Below are 19,591 nucleotides of genomic sequence, written 5' to 3'. Positions count from 1 at the left end.
GCCACCCAGGCACCCCTGTCTTTTTCTTTTCTAAAGCCCACAGACTCTCTGACCTACAGGGAAGGTCCCAGCCCCCATGGAGGTCATGGATATTGCATCCAAACCCCAATGGGAAGTTCTGCTGAATATACAACTAGTCTCTCAATCACTCTGCAAAACACTTAACTGGGCTCCGGGACAGGGCAGGTGAAGCCACTATGTTTATGGGCAGGGATAAAACACACGTAAACAGAGGACAGATCATTGCAGGTGTGGCGAGATGGAGAAAAAAATCACATGGGGAAACGGGATGGAGAGTATGGGAGTGGGAGGGGAAGAGCTTCAAGCCAGAGCAGAAGTGTGGGGGCAGGAACAAGCTTGGTGGGGTCAGGCGTCAGAGGTTAAAAGCTGACGAGGCTGAAGTAAAGAGAACAGTGATAAAGACACGAGGAAGGGGGAGGAAGGCGTGGACAGGGCCCCCGGCAACAGGGGCAAGGAGTCTGTATTTGATTCTGGAGGCACCAGGAGGCCACGGGAGGCTCAGGACAGCTGTGACAGGTCAGACTGATGCTTGGGAAGCCCTGAGTTGGGGAATCTGCTGATGCCAAATGAGAATGGAACCAAGAAGTGTGTGCACTCATTGCTGTTTGAAACAGCTTGGTTCCACCCTGGAAGCTTCCAGAAAGAAATTTTTCCTTTCTGCCTCTCCCGCCTACGAGTCTTCTCTAACAAGCCCAGCTGGAAGGGGGACGTGCAGATGTGAAGAAGCCTGTTCGCCCTCGTGGGCAGCACTCTGATTCGGGGGCAAGTAGTTTCTCAAAACTTCTGGACCCCGCCCGAACCAGGATGGGGCAGGCAAAGCCTCCCGGGACCTCGGTCATCTCCTGCCTCCCCCTGGTGTTTTCCTCTCCAGGATCCCTTGTTGCCTGTCTTCTGCAGTTGTGGAAAAGCCTTCCTTCATCTCTGGCCAAAGGGTGGGAGATGGAACGCTTGCCCTTCCAGGAAGCATTTCAAAGGGCAGCCCTGGGGATGGGGCCACAGCCACTGCTCATGCAGAAAAGCCCAGAGAGAGAGAACTATCTTTCATGCTAAGACACTTAACCCTTTGCATGGAGGCTCGTACGTCAAGAACTAGCACCGCATGTCCAGGATCTGCTAATTGAGTTGGCAGGATTAGCCTAGCGCTGAAATCACACAGACCCTGGAGGGGCGGGGAAGAGGGACCGAGATGAGGCTTTCGCACGATGCAGACACACCATGCCCCACTTACAAAGAATCGTTTTTCCAGCAGGAAACACACAGGATTCCACTCAAATTAGACTTTTCCTTTCACTGCCCATAGAAGAGCAAACTAGGGCCACACACTGTAAAGATTGACCACCTGCTTCCGAATCTGATCCCACCCCCCCCCCTCCCCGCAGGCTTCCCTCCTCCACCCCGAGGTTCTGATTTGGTCTGTGCTGGGAATGTGGGTTTTTGGCAAGTGCATGCCAGCGCTCCAGAACCACTCTAGGAGGAGGACATATTCTACTTCCCAAATGAGAGATGTCTAGAAGCTTAGATCTTCCAGAATTCCAGCATTCTCCCCTCCCCCCCAAAAGAGAAATGGGGTCAGGAGAGTATGGAGAAGGAATCTGGGTTCAAAGCCTGACACCACCTCTTCCTGGCCGTGACAACCTGGGGAAGTCGCTGACCCACTCTGAGCTACAGTTTCTTCATCTGTAAAATGGGGGCAAAGACAGTACCTGTATTTTATAGAGAAACAGAGTATCTGTCGTTGCATTGTTGCAGAGAAAACCGATCACGTGAGGTGAACAGGGTGCCTAGGACAATCACTTGAAATAGCAGCTACTTTCATTTTTATTAGGGTAGGTTGTTATTGTTGCGAATTTGTACAGTAGCTTTCCCCTCAAGCCCCTAAGACCCTTCCCCTTGCTGAATTGTGGGCTGGCTGCCATGCCTGGAGCTTTGAAACACCCATGGGTGGGAGCTGGCTGGGGACTATTCCAGTCTCTTCTCCCTTGGGTGGGATAACTCAGAGGCGCGCAGACATGGGACTGGACCTCAGCTGCCCAGAACCCTTACTTGCCCTACGAGACACCCAGTACTGGCTGCCTTCCCTTTCCTGTCCTGCTCCCCTCCTCCCCTGATGGTGTGGCCTGGATCACCTCGCAAATAAACCACTTGCCCTTGAATCCTTGTTTTGAGGTCTTTAGAAAGAGGCGAGCCTAGCCAGGACACCATGATGGTTAAAGGAGTTTTGAAACCCAACATGGTCTGTCCCAAAGCTCTCACACCAACACCAAGCCCTCTGCTCCTTGTCCCTTGTGTGTCCTCAGCACACAGCCCTTAATGAATTTGGTTCTCCAGATGCTCCGTTCCACCCAGAGGAAAGGGAGGGGTGGGGTGGACGCAGCTGACTGCCCAGGACGAAGCTCCCCATCAAACACGGCCGGGAGGAGCTCTGTGTATTAACATGGTAACTCTGAACAACACCAGGCACCAGAAAAAGGTCAGATGTGGTTCCAGAAGTGGTGAGAAGCCTGGGCTTCTGAGTAAAGCCAACCTAAGCCTGAATCGCAGTTCTGCCCTTCCCACACCAAGGGGACCTCCGTCTGCCTTGCTGAGTGCCAGATTCCTCATCGGCAAAACCGTGATGAGGTTCTAATGAGAAAAAGCCTGAGTGGGGTCCACTGAGGCAGCAAATAGGTCAATGTTTCTCTAGGCAGGACTAAAACACACTAGAGTGGACACACAGGATGCCATGCGAACCTCCTAAACTTTTTTTTTTTTTTTTAACTTTCAGAGCTAATAGGATAAGCTTCAGCTCTCAAGAAAAGTTGCTTACATGGAATATCTCGTTCCCCAGAGGAGCTGCTAGCTAAATGAGACATCCTGTCCATCTGAAAATTAAATATGTGAATTTATCTTGAGGGCAAGATCTGGGTCTTCCTCATCTTTATAGCTCCCGTTCCTCGTGCCCCTTTCAATGCCTGGTCTGCTGGCTGGTTTGCAAAAATGCTGAATAAACACTACAGACAGGGAGGGACAGAAAAGGACAGACAAAGGAAGGAAGGGCAGTTGGGAAAGCCATCACACACCACTGGTGTATGGGAGTGAATAGCCTCTATCAAAAGGCTTCTTGAAATGATTCCTGCATTGTTACAAATGGTATCCCCCACCGTTTATGAAATGCAGGTGTGTCCCTGTCTGCATCCCTTCTCGCTGCCCTCCCTCTCTCCCTCCCCCAACGTGAGGGCAGGACAGGGTTTGGCCAGAAGCACACCAGACTTGCATGGACCTCGCCCGGGGAACTGTGGGGGACAAATATGACCCCTTTAGGAGCAGCTTTGTTGTTTCCTTAATGGACTTGTCATGTGCCCCAGCAGCCCTGTGGGGCAGATGTGAGCCCAGAGCCCTGGGACCAGAATGCTAGTCTTCCCCGAAGAGGCGGGCAAGACTCCTGCTGGTGAACACAGTCCCCCATCCATTTCAAATGGTTCATTGAGCTACTGTAATCAATTTACGAGAAGTTGGCTCCAAGCAGCCCAACTCCCCGAGCCCACCTTTCTCTCGTCCACACCAGCTTGCTTGGCAATCCATCTGAGCAGGGCACAGCCTTTCCTTCCCAAGGGCCAATGGTGTGTTTTAAAAACCCAGCCCCCAACATCTGATGGAGAGAATGTTAAAGAAACACCAACTTTGGGCCAGGTGCTCTTGCATAACGTGTTTGCTCTGAACAACAGTACCATGAAAGGTGGATACCATCACACCCATTTCAAAGTCAGGAAGACTGAGGCTCAGTAAGCGGCCCAGTCAGACAGACAGTAAAGGGCAGAGTGGGAATCATTCATTCATTCACACACCCAAAACATGATTGCCTTCCCCCTGCTGTGTGAGGTCCTGGCTGTGTGTCATAAGACAGGGCAAGAATTCTTTCTTCAATCATCTCTCTTGCAAATATTTAGCATGGAGCTCGCCATCCAGGTATGTGAACCCATCTCTTAACTATTTTAAGCATGAACATCTCTCCACTCATCCCAGTGTCTCAGAGCTGCCTCCTAAAAGGATCCCCGGGTGGACCGGAACTGGGTTCTCGGGGCCTTGGGTTGGCAAGAACCACTTTCCCTCCTGAAGTTCCTTTGGAGATCTATGCCACCAACAAATGTTTACTGAGCACTTTCTATGTGCCAAGTACGTATGTGCTAACTCTGGAGGTACAAAGAGTGAACAACATAGACACAGCCCTACCCTCAACCAGTTTAAAGTCCCGGTCAGAGAGACAGACAGGTATGTAGCCCAATACAACATAGTTATGTTATATGGAATGACGGTAGAGGACAGGGTGTGGCACTTTGGACCTGAGGGAAGTCCAGGAGGGCTTCCTGTAGGAAGTGGCGACTGAACTGAGCCTGAAGGATAAATGGGAGCTAGCCGAAGTGCACAAAAGAGATCCAGGCAGGAGCAATAACAGGCAGTTCAAAGATGTGTTGATTGGTGGGCAGGAGGCCTGCTGCAGGGGTAGACAGCTCAATGAAGCTGGAGCTCTGGGTGTGAGGAGGGAGATCATGAGAGGGCTGCAAGGACAGATGAGCAAGGGATGGTGCCGTGTATCATCGTGAGCCTGGATTTGCCCTGAGAGCAAGAGAGAACCAAGGAAGGATTTTAAACAGGGAGGTGAAGGCTAGATCAGCATTTTGGAAAGCCTCCCCTCTGGCAGCAGATAGCTACAATTCAAGAGCATCCCTCACTCATTATCTCTCTGACTTCCTGCCTCTGTTTTCTTTTTCCCAGGTCACAGCATTAAGTGCTCCTCAAGGCTTCTTGTGAAATCACTAAACCAAATCATTGCCCCCTTTACCATGGGGCTCGTTTCATTGAATACCCCAGCTGAGCAGTTTTGTCTCATCTTGGTTCCCCTGTGGTCTCTCATTTGAGCTGATGCTTCTAGAAATGCCCCCATATGCTCTCAGTGGAGGATATCAAAACACTTCTTCCCCTCCCTGCTGACAACTCAGTGAGGCTGAGCTCTTTGGCCTACAACTGGGTTAGAAAAAAAAAAAAAACCAAAAGAAACCCAACAACAGAAACGAACAAGGTTGGTGGGGAGTGTTAACATATAAATCATACTGCAAGCTCCAGCAAAATAATGAACAATGTTTAGGAAAACCCAGCACTTCTCTTTGTAAGAGAATACAGTGCAGGAAAGCTGTGCATTTATTAGCTGTTGGAGATGTCCCCCTTCGCATCCTGCAACTTTCCCCAAGAGAGGACAAAGTGACCACAGAGTCTTCTTGGCTCCCAGGACTTGGAGGTGCTCATCAAAACACAAAGACCAGTTGGCCATCTTTCAGTTCAAGAAATCGGGGACAGGATAGCAGGCTGGGGAAGGAGGAGGAAAAGATGATCAGCTCTGGTCCAGGGTCAGGTTGAGAACAGATTTTCATCTTCCATTCTGCCTCTTTGATTCAAGGAGAAGCTGAGTGGGGGCAACCCTCTGTGGCTGGCCTACTACGTGACTGGCCCTTTGCAAAGTGATTAAGAGTCTGGGATCTTGAATCAGAGATACTGGTGGTTCGATGAGCAGATCTACTTACTGGGAGAATTTCTGTTTCTTCATCTATAAAATGGGGATGAACAGACCCTACCTTCCATGGTTGTTGCAAGAGTTACATGAGATCATGCATGAAAAGTGTTTAGCAAAATGTCCAGCACTTAGTAAGCCCTTAATACATGATATCATCAGCACCATCATCACCACATTCAATGCCCACCTTGGCATCCAGTAGAATTATAACCCTCCTTCCCCTAACAACTGTAACTGGACCCAAAGTTTTGCATATAATAAGTAAAAACTCATATAAGGGACCACAAATTCCCATTATGATTGTTGCAAAAACAGAAATGTTTCTATTAATGGAAAAGTAAGTTCGGGCTTTAAGCTGGTGATCTCTGAAATGCATGCTCATAATTATATCCTGCCAATATCCTGTGTGTTGTACAAATTCCTGAAGCGTCCAGGAATTTGCAGCAGCTCTGACATCAGCGCTGATCATCTCCCCAGTTTTTCCAGGGTGGGGAAAATTAGCGCAGCCAGTCGCTCAAACCAACCATGGCTTATTTCGCACTTCTAGCTAGCTCATCACCTGTGGCTGGAGTCACTGTACAAAGCCAGGACATTTTCAGATAAAACATTGTGTTTTGAAGCAGAAACACAGGTTAGGAGAACATACGGGGCAAGAAAGGAACCAAGAAGCACAGAAAAGCCAAGTGAAAAAGATCCAGTAACAGAGCAAAACTGGATAGAGGAGTGCATGGCTCATTTAAATGAAAATTAACAAAGTGACAGCTTACAGAAAAAGAAGTAAGTACAAGCATGTCCAGCCAGGCTACTGAAGGTAGGAGGATGGATGTACATAAAGGGCTTCCAAACACTGGAATAAAGTGGAAATCCTGCGCTGCTTATCTCAGTTTTCCCAGCTCTCTCTTTACCTTTCCAAGGAAATACTTATGGGTCTCACCCCTACTGAAGCAGGCAGTGACCTAGATTGGAACATATGAAATGTTTCTACTTGCAGAGATCTGCCCCGACCTACCTGGGTCGCCTGGGACATGGGACTTTCAGTGCTAACCCCCAGAAAATCCCAGGCACACTGAGATGTTTGATCACTTTGTTGACTATTTCAGTAATGGCATTCTAACACTGACCCTTTAGAACTGAATAATGTCTACGTCAGTCCCACTGGTGGGCAGTGACTGATTCGTTATATATACCAGCTGTCTCCACCAAGGGCAACTTTGCTCCCCCTGGGAAGATCTGGCAATGTCTGGGGACACTTCTGGTTGTCACAACTGGGATGGGGTGTGTGTCTGTGTGTGTGGGTTCGGGGTGCTCCTGGCATCTGGTGGGGGGAGACCAGCCATGCTGCTCAGCATCCTGCAATGCCCAGGACAGCCACCCAGACAAAGAATTATTGGGACCCAAATTTCAACAGTGCCGAGGTTGAGAAATGTTGATATAAATGCTTGAACATGTCCCCTAAGAAGCGGGATGGTTCAGAAAATCCCAAAAGACAAATGGGGAAGAAGCGCTACAGAAAAAGAGAGAATGTGCTAAATTTTCCAGAACTTTGACCACACGTCAACCCAGGGAGGTGATTTAGCAAGTAGGTTTCTCTTCCTACTTTGCATTAATAGAAAATCAATTTCTACAACTAAAAAATGCTGAACGATTTATTGAAAGATTCTGATTTGAGGGAATCCCCAAGCCATAATGTGATCCGTGCACTCACATGTCTTATCACATCACACGAATGGTTCAGCCTCATTTTATCTCAGAGAGGTTTAGAAACTTCCCCCAGAATCACATAGCTGGGAAGTGGCCGAGCCAGGACCCGAACTCAGCTCTCTCTGGCTCCAGGGTGTGCATCCTGCTGTCATTTTATGGTAAAACAACCAAGTTGGGTTCCCTAGATGCAGATCCTGAGATGGATGTTCTCGTGAGCGATATATGGAGGGAGTTCTCCAAGAGAGACTGATTCCATTGTAGGGGGAGCTGGATAGGAAACGGGGGAGAAGCTAAGCAAAGATGCAGTTTCAAGTGACTCTAGTCTCAGCCTGATCCCTCTGGGGCTCTAGACTGTGAATCAGACCACAGAGGGTGTCTGCCCTGAGGCAAGCAAGCTGGCCTTCTGCAACACCCGCCCCAGCGAGTGCCTGGCTCTGAGCCAGTGGGGAAGGGGGAGGCTTCCTCCCAGGCACCTCGGGGTGAGGCGGCTGCAATCCCCCAAGAGCAAACCTCCAGGGGAGGTCTCATGTTTGAGCTGTTAGCAGCGGCGCCCACAGCCGCTGGTAAATGAGGTCACTGGGAATATGAGCAGGACATCCAGACATACATGGATGGGGGAAGGTGGTGCTCTGTGGTCACTAGCTTCATCATCCTGTCTTCAAAGTAGAGGAGTGTGTACTCCTCCCTGGTCTTCGAGAAAAATGAGTCTTAGCAGCTGCGAGGCATTCTGACACCCAAGCCCCTCCTGTCTCAGGCTGTAAGAGCAGGTGACTCGGAGAACGTCAGAACCCCTGGCTTCTGCCTCCCACTTGACTGCCAGAAGGAAAGGCCACCCTGACACCAGCATTGTCCTCCCCAAGGCCTTGCCCTTGGAAACCGACACGCTCCAGCAAGATGACAGCTCCAGCGCCCAGGGAATGGGGCTGGAGGGGGAGCGAGCGGTCCCTACTTCCCAGGCCCGGAACCACAGGGAGCAGCGCCCAGGAGTCAGAGCGGCAGGGCCTGGTACTGCAGCTGCAGGGCAGACTGGGCGTTCTCGGGACCCCGCGCCCTGCCCGGTACAAGCAACTGCGCAATATGCTCAAGTCCGTCTAACGCCTGATCCAAGCTTTGCCCGTGCCGTGTCCTCACCCAGAACACCTTTCCCCCTGCTCCACTTAGCTAATTCCCACTCTCCCTCAAGACTTCAAAGGCTACCAGGAGGGCCTCCCCTGATGTGCATGATGTACCCCCCAGCCAGCCCGGTGTAGCCCGGGCACCACCCCCTGCAGTAATAATTAACCTACCTGGTTCACCTCCCCCTTCTAGATCCATGTTCCTCACTTAACGCTTCAGTGCAAATCTGAATCCTCTGGGAGGCTTATTAAAAATGGAGGTTTCGAGGCCCTATCCTCTGCGTCTGGGCCTGGAAGTCTTGGGAGAGGCTCAGACAATTTTAAGCAACCATGTCTCCGGGTACGCTGACCCTAACCAGAACCATAGCACACTCTAAAAACAGAGTGGGGGGAGGGGGGCTAAAACACACACAAGAGACAGACAATTCAAATGCTTCTCCACTGGCAGTTTTGGAAGATGTCCCCTCCTTTCCACACGCAGTCCCTGCAGTTAAAAAACAAAAAAACAAAAAAACCCCTTGGTTCAAACTTGTTTCCAAGAGCACAAGCCACCCGAAATCACCACTGTGCACTTTCCTGCAAGAAATGCAGATAGGGGTGGACAGGTTTCCTAGGACCCAGACCTCAGCTCTGCAGAAACCTGTGGAAAGACCCTGAAAAGGAGGAAAGATGCAGATAATGCATGACCAAGAGCTGGGAAACCCATCAGCATCTTCCTGCAGCTGAATCCACAGTCATCAGACAATACGTGGATTGTGCTGACATCCGACCACTTAGAACGAAACTCCATTCCGCGCTCATGAACCTATTAGATGAAAAGTCCTCAATTTAGATAACTGCAAATTGCTTTCTGAGCATAATTTCCTATTAGTTCGCTAATCTCTCTATTCAGAACGCCAACAAGACAGCTGATGATAATTCCGGAGGAAGTGGCCATTAAGCCGAAGGAGGAGGAAAGGGGGTTAGACATTCGCAAGTATCCTGGCTTCCTGGGTGGGGGGGGGTACCCCAAAATTAATCCATAAAGTTAGTAACAGTATTAGCTTTAGTGTATGATGTTCTCATAATGCACCAGGTACGGGGCTGAGCATTTTACCTTACTTACCTCACTTAGGGTTTTTTTGTTTGTTTCTGTTTGTGGGTTTTTTTTTTTTTTTTTAACAATCTAGTGAGGTAGATATTATTTTCCTCTTTCAACAGAAGAAGAAATGGGGCTCAGAAGTGGTCACACCCAGCTGTTAGCAGAGTCAGGGTTCAGATGCAGGTATGTGTCTGACCTACAACCCGGGTTCCAATCATGCCTTATGCTTTTGGCTCATCACACAAATATTTACTGGATGAATGTACTGGAGAGATGATGATGAACAAGACTCAAGTTTACAGAATGAGGCCAAGAAATGAAATAACACAAAAGCTTACAAAATAGTTAGCAAAAATGACCAGTCTATAAAAACCAAAAAAAAAAAACAACCAACAAAAAACCAAAAAAACCCCAAAACCAAAAAAATAAAAAAACCACCACCAACAACAAACAAAAAAAAAACAACAAAAACCCAAAAAACAAACCTCATATACTGAAGTATCAGGCTGGAAAATAAAGTTTGATTTTGTCAAACTACTACTTTTATGTAGAGTAGTGCTTCTCAAAATGTGGTCCCAGGACCAGCAGCATCAGCATCACCTGGGAACTCCAAATTCTAGGGCTCCACCCAAGACCTGCTGCATCAGAGACTCCGGGCCATGCCCAGGAATCTGTGTTTTAACAAACTCTCCAGGGGATTCTGATGCATACTCGAGTTTGAGACTCCTGATATAGACAAAGAAAATCCTCTCTAAAAGGAATTTGGAGATCACTCAGAGAAGTGCTTCTCAAACCTTAACGTGTACAAGAATCACCAGGACAATCTTAAAATGCAGATTCTGATACAGCAGGTCTGGGCAGAGTCTGAGAGTCTGCATTTCTAGCCAGCTCGCAGGTGATGCTGATGCTGCTGGTCTAGGGACCACACGTGGAGTCGCATGGGTCCAATCCAATCCTTTTCACCCAAGGAGTTTCTGGTGATAACAGAACCAGCAATGCTTTAGGTTTCAAAAAAAAAAAAAAAGTCATCGTCTTCAGAGCAGATTCAAACCTATGCCTCTGGGATGATTCAGAACCACAAGAAATGACCTGTGTCATGGCTCTTCCTCTCTTCACTGCTTTGTTCTCCTTCGCACTTAGCATCCTCTGAACAGAGAGATGATCTATTTCACTGGTTTGTTTACTGTCCGTCCCCTCCCCTAGCATGTAAGTTCCATGAAGGCAGGAGTCTCGTGTGTTTTAGTCACTGTGATTTCCCTTCTGTCTAGAACTGCGCCTGGCCCATAGTAGGTTCTCAATAAACAGCTGAGCAAATGAACAATTTTTTTTTTTTTTTCTAAAAAGCTGCTTCCTGGTTCTTGGTGCCACTGCTCTGGGGTGTCATCCATCTGTCACGGCTCTTTATGCCCTCACTTCAGTTCCACCGAAATTCATTTCTCTAGAGGTGCATCTTCCCCAAGCTCTGTTGTGGCTACACAAGCACAAAATTGCTGTAGTTACACAAGTGTCAAAAAACTGGAAGCATGCTGGACCTTCATAGCAACTATAGACTCTGCTTCCACCGTTCTGGAAGCTTCTCTAAGAGCTGAGCAAATTGGTGAGATCAACAGTGCAATCCAACCATGGCCTGAATTCTGCTTCTTACACACCAGGAGCCATTTCTGCACAAGGTGGAGTGAGGATGGATGTTCTTTGACAGAACATGGTCACCTGGGGCGAGAACATTTCATTGGCTCCTTCCCACAGGCCTATGGAGGGGGCCAGCATCACACCCACTTTGCAGATTGGAAAACTGAGCCCCGAGATGACTGACAAGTCGCTGGCTCAAGCTCATACAGAGAATGCAGTGGAGCTGGGACTCACACTCAGTTCTGGCTGCTTCCAAAGCCTGTGCTTCTCCCCCAGGTCTCCATCCCCCCCGCAACCCGTGGCAGGATCTGAGTCTTTGTTCATTACTTCTAGAACAGAGAGCAAGAGCAAAGGCCGCCTCAGAGTTCCGCCTCTAGAGCTGAAAATTAAAACGGCTCAGGAAGTGTTCAGCCTCACTGACTCCTGGCTGCGTCCCTGTCACCTAATTACCTGACTTCAAAGCCTCTGCTCGGCAGGTGTGAGGATGTGAGAGCTGCCTCTTCCCCTCAGAACATGGTGTGACTACACCCAGGTGAGACAGGCCCCAGGGCAGCTGGTGTGTGGGGAATATCAGACAGCCTTCACGTGGACCCGAGGGCCCGGCCTCGAGCCTCTCGGAGTCAGAAAGCCAGGGGTCACCATCCCGAGGGCTCACCTGAGAGCCAGGGTCTAGGGAAGACCAAGGTGGGGATGCAGGCCTCCAAATGGTAATGCTGGGTCATTTCTTCCCACTGCCCCTCATGCCTGGGAGCTTATGGCCTCTTAGGGTTGGAACTCATTAATCCTCCCCAACTCCAGGAGGGAAGGGAGCTCAGCCTTACCTCCGTTACTCAGGTGAGACACCCAGGCGGGGGGAAGTGGGGGGAGAGTGAGCGCTCACCACCGCTGCTGTCCCCTCCCACCAAGGGGCAGGGATGCAGGGCGGCCGGAAGGAGCCCAAAGGGGAGTTGCCCGCCTGGGCTGGACAAGGAAAGAGGGATTCCTACATTCTTTTTAAGAATGGTTCCTATGAAGCAGACAGAACTACTTCCATGTGTCACTGTGAGATACAGTTAAATGTTATTGACAATCTTATAGGAATCGGGCCAGAGAGGTATTTCACACACGTTTATGGAAGGAGCGAGGGAGGCCAGGCAGAAAGGCATTTGCGACCTCTGACAGAGGACAGAACTCTGAGCCTGGCGCCATGCTGTGTCCTTGAGTGCTGATTCATTGGATGCTAATCACCACATCAGCCAGGTATGATGATTATTCCTTTCATGCAGATTAAAAACAAAAAACAATGAGGAACAGAAATGTGAGGCGACTTGCCCAAGGTCACACAGCTAGGACGGACCAGAGCCAGGATTTGAACCCATCTTAGTCTGACTCCAGAGTCCACGTTGGACATCACATTTTTTATCCTACTTCCCCGCCTTTTGCCGGCCATGAACTGGCATGGGTACGTGTGAGTGGGGGAGCTTTGCGTGGCCGAGCCTTCCTAACCAGAGCTGGAGACCAACATGATGCCACAGAGGGGAGAGGAGTTCAGGGTCAGGGCTGTGTGACCTCAGGCAGGGGGCTTATCCTGGCCGAGACTCAGCTTTCACGCCTGTAAAATGGGGAGAATCAGAATAACTCCCTCGGAGGAGAAAAAATAAAGGAAGAAAAGACTTTACAAATTCTAACTCAGGAATTGGCAAACCACAGCTGAGGAGCCAAAGCCAGCCCACAGCGTATTTTTGTAAATAAGGTGTTATTGGAATAAATAAATGTGTCACACCCGTTTTTTGGCGTATTGTCTCTTCAGCCACGTGGTAGTGCTGAGTAGTTGTAACAGAGACCCTTGGGTCCACAGAGCCTAAAGTATTTACTATCTGGTCAACTAGACAAAAAGTGTGCCAACCCCTAATCTTAGATGCTACGAATATGCAAATATCGCTGGGCCTCAGCAGACAGTGTGCTACATTTCCCACACCATCCATCAGCTCTGGTTCTTACTCCGAATTGCTCCCCTTGGCCCCTTGCCCAGAGGCAGAGGTTCACTTAAGACACGGTTCTGAAACATGGAGCAAGCGATCCTCCTGAGAACCAAGAAACCAAACTTCTGTAAGCTCTTTCAAAGCCCAGCATGGTTCTCATGGACATCAGGCACCAGGAAAACATTTCTGGATGCAGCCACTTACTTGCAATTTTTACACTTGAGGCCAAAAAGCATTCCTTTCCCACAGACGGTGCACGTCTGAGACATCCAGTACTTGGTGGAAAACCTGTGGAAAAGAGACAGAAAACGTTCAAGGGCAAGGTGGTGGTGACAGGGCTATCTCTAGAAGGATGAGCCGCTTAAAGGGTAAGCACACAGGCCCTGGATTCTAGTCTTGCTTCTTCCAAGATGTGTGACTTCATCAAGTTGTTCAGACCACTGGAGCCTCAGTCTCCCTATCTGTAGGTTGGGGATGATAACCAACGTCACAGGTTGCTGGGAGGACCCAACAGGCCATGCTCGTTAAGGGCCTCACACTGCCAGGCACGTAGTAAGGGCTCACTCAACTGGGTTGTGACTTTATTATTACCTGGACATCCGTGACAGTCCTTCATTAATTCAACAAGCCCTGCCTGGTGGCCGGCTATATGCCGAATTCAGTTCTGGGACAGAGCGATGGATGCGGCTAGAACTGTCCTCAGAGAACCACAAAGCAAGGCGGAGCCTCCCGTGAGTCCAGCAGACCCAGGCCCCCTCACTGCCCATCACATCATCTGGGGAGCTTTGATGGGGGCCTCCCCCTCCCCTCAGAAGAGCTGAGGCCTCAAAAACTTGAGAAGCAGAGTCCCCAAAGTGAAAGCCCTTGCAGACGGTAAGCTCATCTTCCTCCCCCGTCACCACCGCTTGCTGCAAACGCAAGGCAGTTTGGACAGCTCGGATAGCTAGGAAGCAGGAACCAGCAGGAACAGAGGTGCATTACGTTAACTTCCCCGGGGCTCCCGCTGCTGCTGGGGTGCTTTCTTCCCCCAAGAGATACCAGGAGACAGTGGGGCTGGCCCCAGAAAAGTATTGAAGGTTGCCGGGTCAGAGTTAATTTTCATTTTCGATTTTTGCTACCTTCTGCAGGAGTTGTATCTAATCTCCACTGCCTCCGAGTGTCAAAATGAAAATCAGAAGTGATTATGTAACTTGGTGCTTGAGAATTTTGAGGGCAAGGTTGCATCCCTCTGCTGCACCAATGTGCTTGATTTGGGTCAGTCACCCTCCAAGTGGGACCAGCCGCAGCCCAGAGCCTGCATATTGAAGCAAATAGCAATATTCGGAACAGAGACTCTTGCGACTAAGGAAACTCCCTCTCCAGTTCTGGACTAGGGGGGTGGTTCAGTCTTTTTCTGCCCCTTCCACGGGGCCAGCAAGTTTGGCAGGGCCTATTTTGTGCCATTTGGGAATGAACAGAATAGGCTCGTGGTTCCCCACCCCCCCTCCAGCCAGCAGTGTGGGGACAGAGGGCAGGCAGCATGTGCCTTGTAGCCTAGAGTTCTCTTTTCCTTTCCAGTCCTCTCCCATCTCTGGGATCAGCTCTCTCTCCTCCTGAGCTCTGGCTGAGGTGACTCTGAGGACAGTGGATGGAATGGGATTTTAGTTTCATTTCTTCACCAAGGCTGGGGTGAGTCTAGGTCTTCTCCGCCTGGCATGGAGCCCGGGGAGAAACGTAGGGTGAGACAAAAGAGTAACAGGGCATCCCAAGTCCCGGCTCCTCTAAGAAGACATTCCTGATGCCCAAGATCACCATCCTTCCTTTGGGAATCAGTATTTCAATATGAGGTACCACCAGATCTAACACTAGGTTGCTAGAGCCGCGGGATGAGGCTGAGCCAGAAGGCAAGGTTGAGCTAGGGGCAGGGTCAATCCAGGGGTGAAGCGGACCAGGGGTGTGGCCAATACAGGATGGAGCTAAGCAGGGGTGTAGCCAACCCACGGTGGAGCTGAGCCAGATATGGGGTCAATCCAGAGGTGGAGCTGAGTCAGGAGTATGGCCAATCCAGGGGTGGAGCTGAGCCAGAGGCAGGACCAATTCAGGGGTGGAGCTGAGCTAGGGGTGTGGCCAACCCAGAGGCGGAGTTGAGCCAGGGGTGTGGCCAATTCGGAGGTGGAGCTGCGCCAGGGGTAGGGCCAATCCTGGGGTGCAGCTGTGTGGCCAATCCAGGGGTGGAGCTGAGCCAGGGGTGTGGCCAATCCAGAGGTGGGACCAATCCAGGGGTGGAGCTGGGCCAGGGGTGTGGCCAATCCAGAGGCGGGACCAATTCAGGGGTGGAACTGAGCCGGGGGCAAGTGGGAAAGCAAACAGAAAAGGCCCTTCTTTTTGATGCTTTACTCCCCGCATCTCCCTGCCTGACCATTGACGCGTCTCTCACGTATTTCTCACTGCTTCCTCCACCGTTTCCTCATTTGAGTCTTAACAACTATCGTGTCAACACGTTTCTTTCAAAAACTGTTGACGAGGTGCCATTCCAGGAGAGTGTGCTCATTCCCGAGGGCCCCGCCCCCATGGCGATGTGTCTACCCCTGATACCGCCCCCCGCTTGTAGCCCCGCTCGCACGTACTGTCGCGGTCTGTTACCCGTCTAGCCCTCCACCGGACCGCGAGCTCCCCAAGGGCACAGGCCCTAGGTCTTGCGCGGTGCTGCTTCCCAGGCACAGAAATGCCCTACAAATACCAGCGCAGAGAATCCGTGAATGAGTGAACAGGTCCTTCAGCTAGCTCCCAGAGGCCTCGGTACAAAGAAGACTCTGAGCAGCAGTGTCCAAAGAACACAGAGTGTGGAGGTCAATTAGCTTGTAGGCCCATCACTTAATCGTGCAGGGCCTCAGTTTCCCTATCTGTCAAAGGGACATGACCACACTTGTGCTACTTACCCCACTGAGCTTGTGAGGAGACTGTGAAGATAATGACATAAAATGTAGAAAGTTAAATCTGGAAAGTTAAAGAACTTCCTATAAGGGATGTTTAGTAGGTCCAAGTCTCCTTCCCGAAAGGACAGGTGTACCCCTGGGGAGCTTATGTCCATGGACCCAACAAGGCTGGAGCTCTGGACTGACCTACACCTCAGCGGAGTTCAGTATGAGTGCAGTATGCAATCCCGCCTTCTGTGTGGAGAGAGCCAAAAATTAGGATGTAAAGCCTTTGTCTTGACAATGATACCGTTTACTGAGTGATTATTATGCGCCCTTTGCTTGGCACTTGACATATATTATCTCATTTGATCCTCATGACACACCTATGGGTAGGCAGAATTATCTGATGAGAAAACTGAGCCTCAGAGAGGTTAAGTAACTTCCTCAAGGTTACAAAGCTTTACTAGCTGGGATTGGAACACAGGAAAGTCGGAATCCAAAGCCCTGGCTTTTAACCATTACATGCGGATTTTACAAGGGCCAAGGTTAATCAGATGCCACAATGAGGGTTCCCTTGGCAGAGGAGAGAGGGGCCTGGTGACACAGGAGCCCGAGCAGAATATCTGCCCAGCCTTTCCCACTCCAGCGGCCAGAGATCCCAGCCTTCACTGTGCTGGGAGGCGGGCACCGATGCCCACGGGAATCCAGCCTACCTGTGCTTGATGGAGTTGCCGAGGTCTCTGCGAGGGATCTGCGGGGACCAGCGCGGCACGGACAGTGTGTCTGCAGGGAGAGAAGAGAGGAGGAGAAGAGCCGGTTACACAGAGAGTCAGAGGACGGGGCGGGCTCCAGCCGAGCCCTGGAAGGAAGAGGGAGGCTCGCCGGCTTCAGTGACCACCACCAGCACTCGCTAAACCGAAGCCAAACGGAACACCGGTTTAACATGTGTTACTTTGACTGAAGCCAGGTCCCCTGGGCAGGACAGCCAGGGAGTGCCTTGAAAGAAGCCAGCTGTGGCAAGAATAAAAATGAGCACTGCTTCCATTTATGGAGTGCTTAAGTGTGTGCCAGGCATGTGGCAAGTGTCTCACATGCTTTAGCTTGTTACATGCTCGGAACGACCCAAAAGAAAGGGGTTGTTAGCATCCCCACCCTACAGACAACACAAGTGAGGCTTGGAGCAAGGAAGTCATTGGTACAAGGTCATACACCTTGGAGGCTGCAGAGCAGCTGTGAATCCAGACTTGAGAGACTCTAGAGCACATGCCCTTGTGTGCAAAGTTCTAACGCGGTAGATTCCAAATGCCAGGCATGCATGTACCGCTTTCCCAGTTTTGTCATGTCCCGTGTGGCCCATAAAGTTATTTACTTACTATATTAAGTTAACTCTTTTTGTTTGTTTAAATACACTTATTTTAAAAGCACACTCTATATTGAAAACTAATATCACTTTCTGTATATTGTCAGTAATTATTTAAAATATGTCCAACCACATACCATCTAAACTCATGCTAAAATAAGTGGACGGAGGGCCGGCTGGGTGGCTCAGTCAGTTAAGTGTCTGAGTCTTGATTTCAGCTCAGGTCATGATCTCAGGGTTGTGAGATCGAGCCCCGTGTCAGGCTCCATGCTGGGCGTGGAGCCTGCTTAAGATTCTCTCTCCCTCTCCCTCTGCCCCCACTTCTCTCTAAAATAAATAAATAAATAAATAAATAAGTGGATGGATTGAGTAGCAAATGGAAGAGTGAGTGGATGGATGGATAGATGGATGGGTGAATGGACTGGTAAGTGAGTGGATGGAAGGATAGATGGATGAATGTTTGGATAGGTGGGTGGATGGTCAGATGAGTGGGTAGATGGACAGATGGGTAGGTGGGTGGTTGGATGAATGGATGGATGGATGGATACATGGATTGGTAGGTGGATGGGTGGATGGGTGGATGGATGGGTGGATGAATATTTGGATAGTTGGGTGGACAAGTGGTTGGATAAGTTGGATGGAAAGATAAATGAGTAGGTAGATGGATAGGTGGGTAGGTAGGTGGTTGGAATGGTAGATGGGCAGATGGATGGATGGACTGATGAATGGAGGGGGTGGATGAATTGGTAGGTGGGTAGATGTATGTACGGATGGATAGATAGATAGATTGATGGATGAATGGGAATGAGGAAGAAACAATAAATCACACAGACTTCAGACTGGGTGCCTGTCCCCATCTGGTCTTTCCTTTCATGCCTTAAGCTAAATCCCAGGGACCTCTGCTATCACTCCACCTCTGTCTGAGTTCTGGGACTTCTCCCGCAGATGCTGAGCACCAGCGCCCACCTTCACTCCACCACCTCGAGGGCCCCAAGGAGGTGTGAAACAACAGCAGAAATGAAGCCGCGCTGCGTGTGAGATCTCCACCAGCGAGGGAGACAGGAAGCCAGTGGCCAAGTCACACACCAGCTCTCCTTTCTCAGGCCAGATAGATGGAGCCAGCTCCCTGTTTTCAGAGCTACAAACACACACCTACCCCATTTTTCACAGCCATTGTTCCGGAGTGGTGTGTTCACTGGGAGCTGAACTGATCAGGGAGCATTTAAACCCCAACCCATTCTCCTCTCTTCTGTCTAATGACACTGTTAACAGCCATCTGAAAGCTGTTTTCAGAACCCCAATTCTGCCCTTGTAAAGGTGGGACCCTTTCTGGGAGAGCTAGTGATTTTCCAGGCCCGAAGGGCAGAGAAAAGCCACGCAAGAAACAGCATGATGTATCAATCAGCATCATAGCTGGTGGACTTTCCTCCAGTTTAACTAAAAGCTAAATGTCACCCAATCCAAGCCATTTTGCCACTTGTTTCAGTTTCCAAGGGAAACAAAAAAGACAAAGAAAAAATGATTTTAAAAAAGAGCGAAAGAGAGCATTCTTTCCATTCCCAGCTCCTTTGGGGACTTAAGTCTGATTTAGGAAGACGGATGCTACTTGCGAACTCCTTAAAATGCTTTCTCCAGCACCAGGGGAGGTGCAGATGGGACAGCTGGGCTGGAGAGAAAGCGTTAGTTAGCTCAGATACACAGCCTCCTCGTGGGGAATCTACAAAACTAGGAGTGCCAAATGGGCTTTATCTCATGGGACATTCGTAGTAGCTGTCTAGAAAAGCGTGTTGAGAAAGATTCTGAAGCCCAATAGGAAAGAACACCAAGATTGATCAGCAATGCCCTCCATGAGTGAAGAATAAGGTAGAACCAACAAGTCTGTGTATATGTGCCCCTCCTACAAGGACCGGGACCCCAGCCTCATCTTTGCATCACCAAGAGCAAAGTAAGTCTTCCTATATGTGTGCTGAGTCCAAGCATATTATGATGGAAGCACTGAGTTAATTGATCGCTCACTATGTGTTAGGCATTAGCCTGTGCAGTGTAGACGTGGAAATTATGTCTCTGTGCAGTCAGTGTTCTCATTATTCCCTACAAGACACAGGGGCTCAGAGAAATGCAGGAATATGCTAGAGGTCACACAGCTAGGCACCAGCAGAACCTCATGGAGTAATTCTGCCATTGCTCATAAGTCCTGCAAAAGCCCTTTCACCAGTATTCTCAACCAAAGTGACTTTTGCCTCCCAGGGGACACTGGGCAGTATCTGGAGATAATTCTGGT

At 49.8% G+C, this 19,591-nt stretch overlaps 1 protein-coding gene across 3 annotated transcripts in view; it reads right to left on the bottom strand.

The window, feature by feature from the left end:
• The window catches only part of KSR2 (kinase suppressor of ras 2), a 421,068-nt gene that overhangs the window by 105,944 nt on the left and 295,533 nt on the right, over positions 1-19,591 (bottom strand). For all 3 annotated transcript variants that reach the window (XM_078060922.1, XM_078060921.1, XM_078060920.1), the window contains exons 6-7: positions 16,664-16,733; positions 13,258-13,341 (exon numbers count right to left, since the gene is read on the bottom strand). In XM_078060922.1, coding sequence (XP_077917048.1) covers positions 13,258-13,341; positions 16,664-16,733 — 154 coding nt within the window. The remainder of the gene's footprint in view (positions 1-13,257; positions 13,342-16,663; positions 16,734-19,591) is intronic.

This window comes from Halichoerus grypus, chromosome 13 (assembly GCF_964656455.1).
Source record: "Halichoerus grypus chromosome 13, mHalGry1.hap1.1, whole genome shotgun sequence".
Taxonomy (NCBI): Eukaryota; Metazoa; Chordata; class Mammalia; order Carnivora; family Phocidae; genus Halichoerus; species Halichoerus grypus.
Note: the sequence above shows the minus strand (reverse complement) of the source record. Positions and strands in the feature narration are given on the sequence as shown.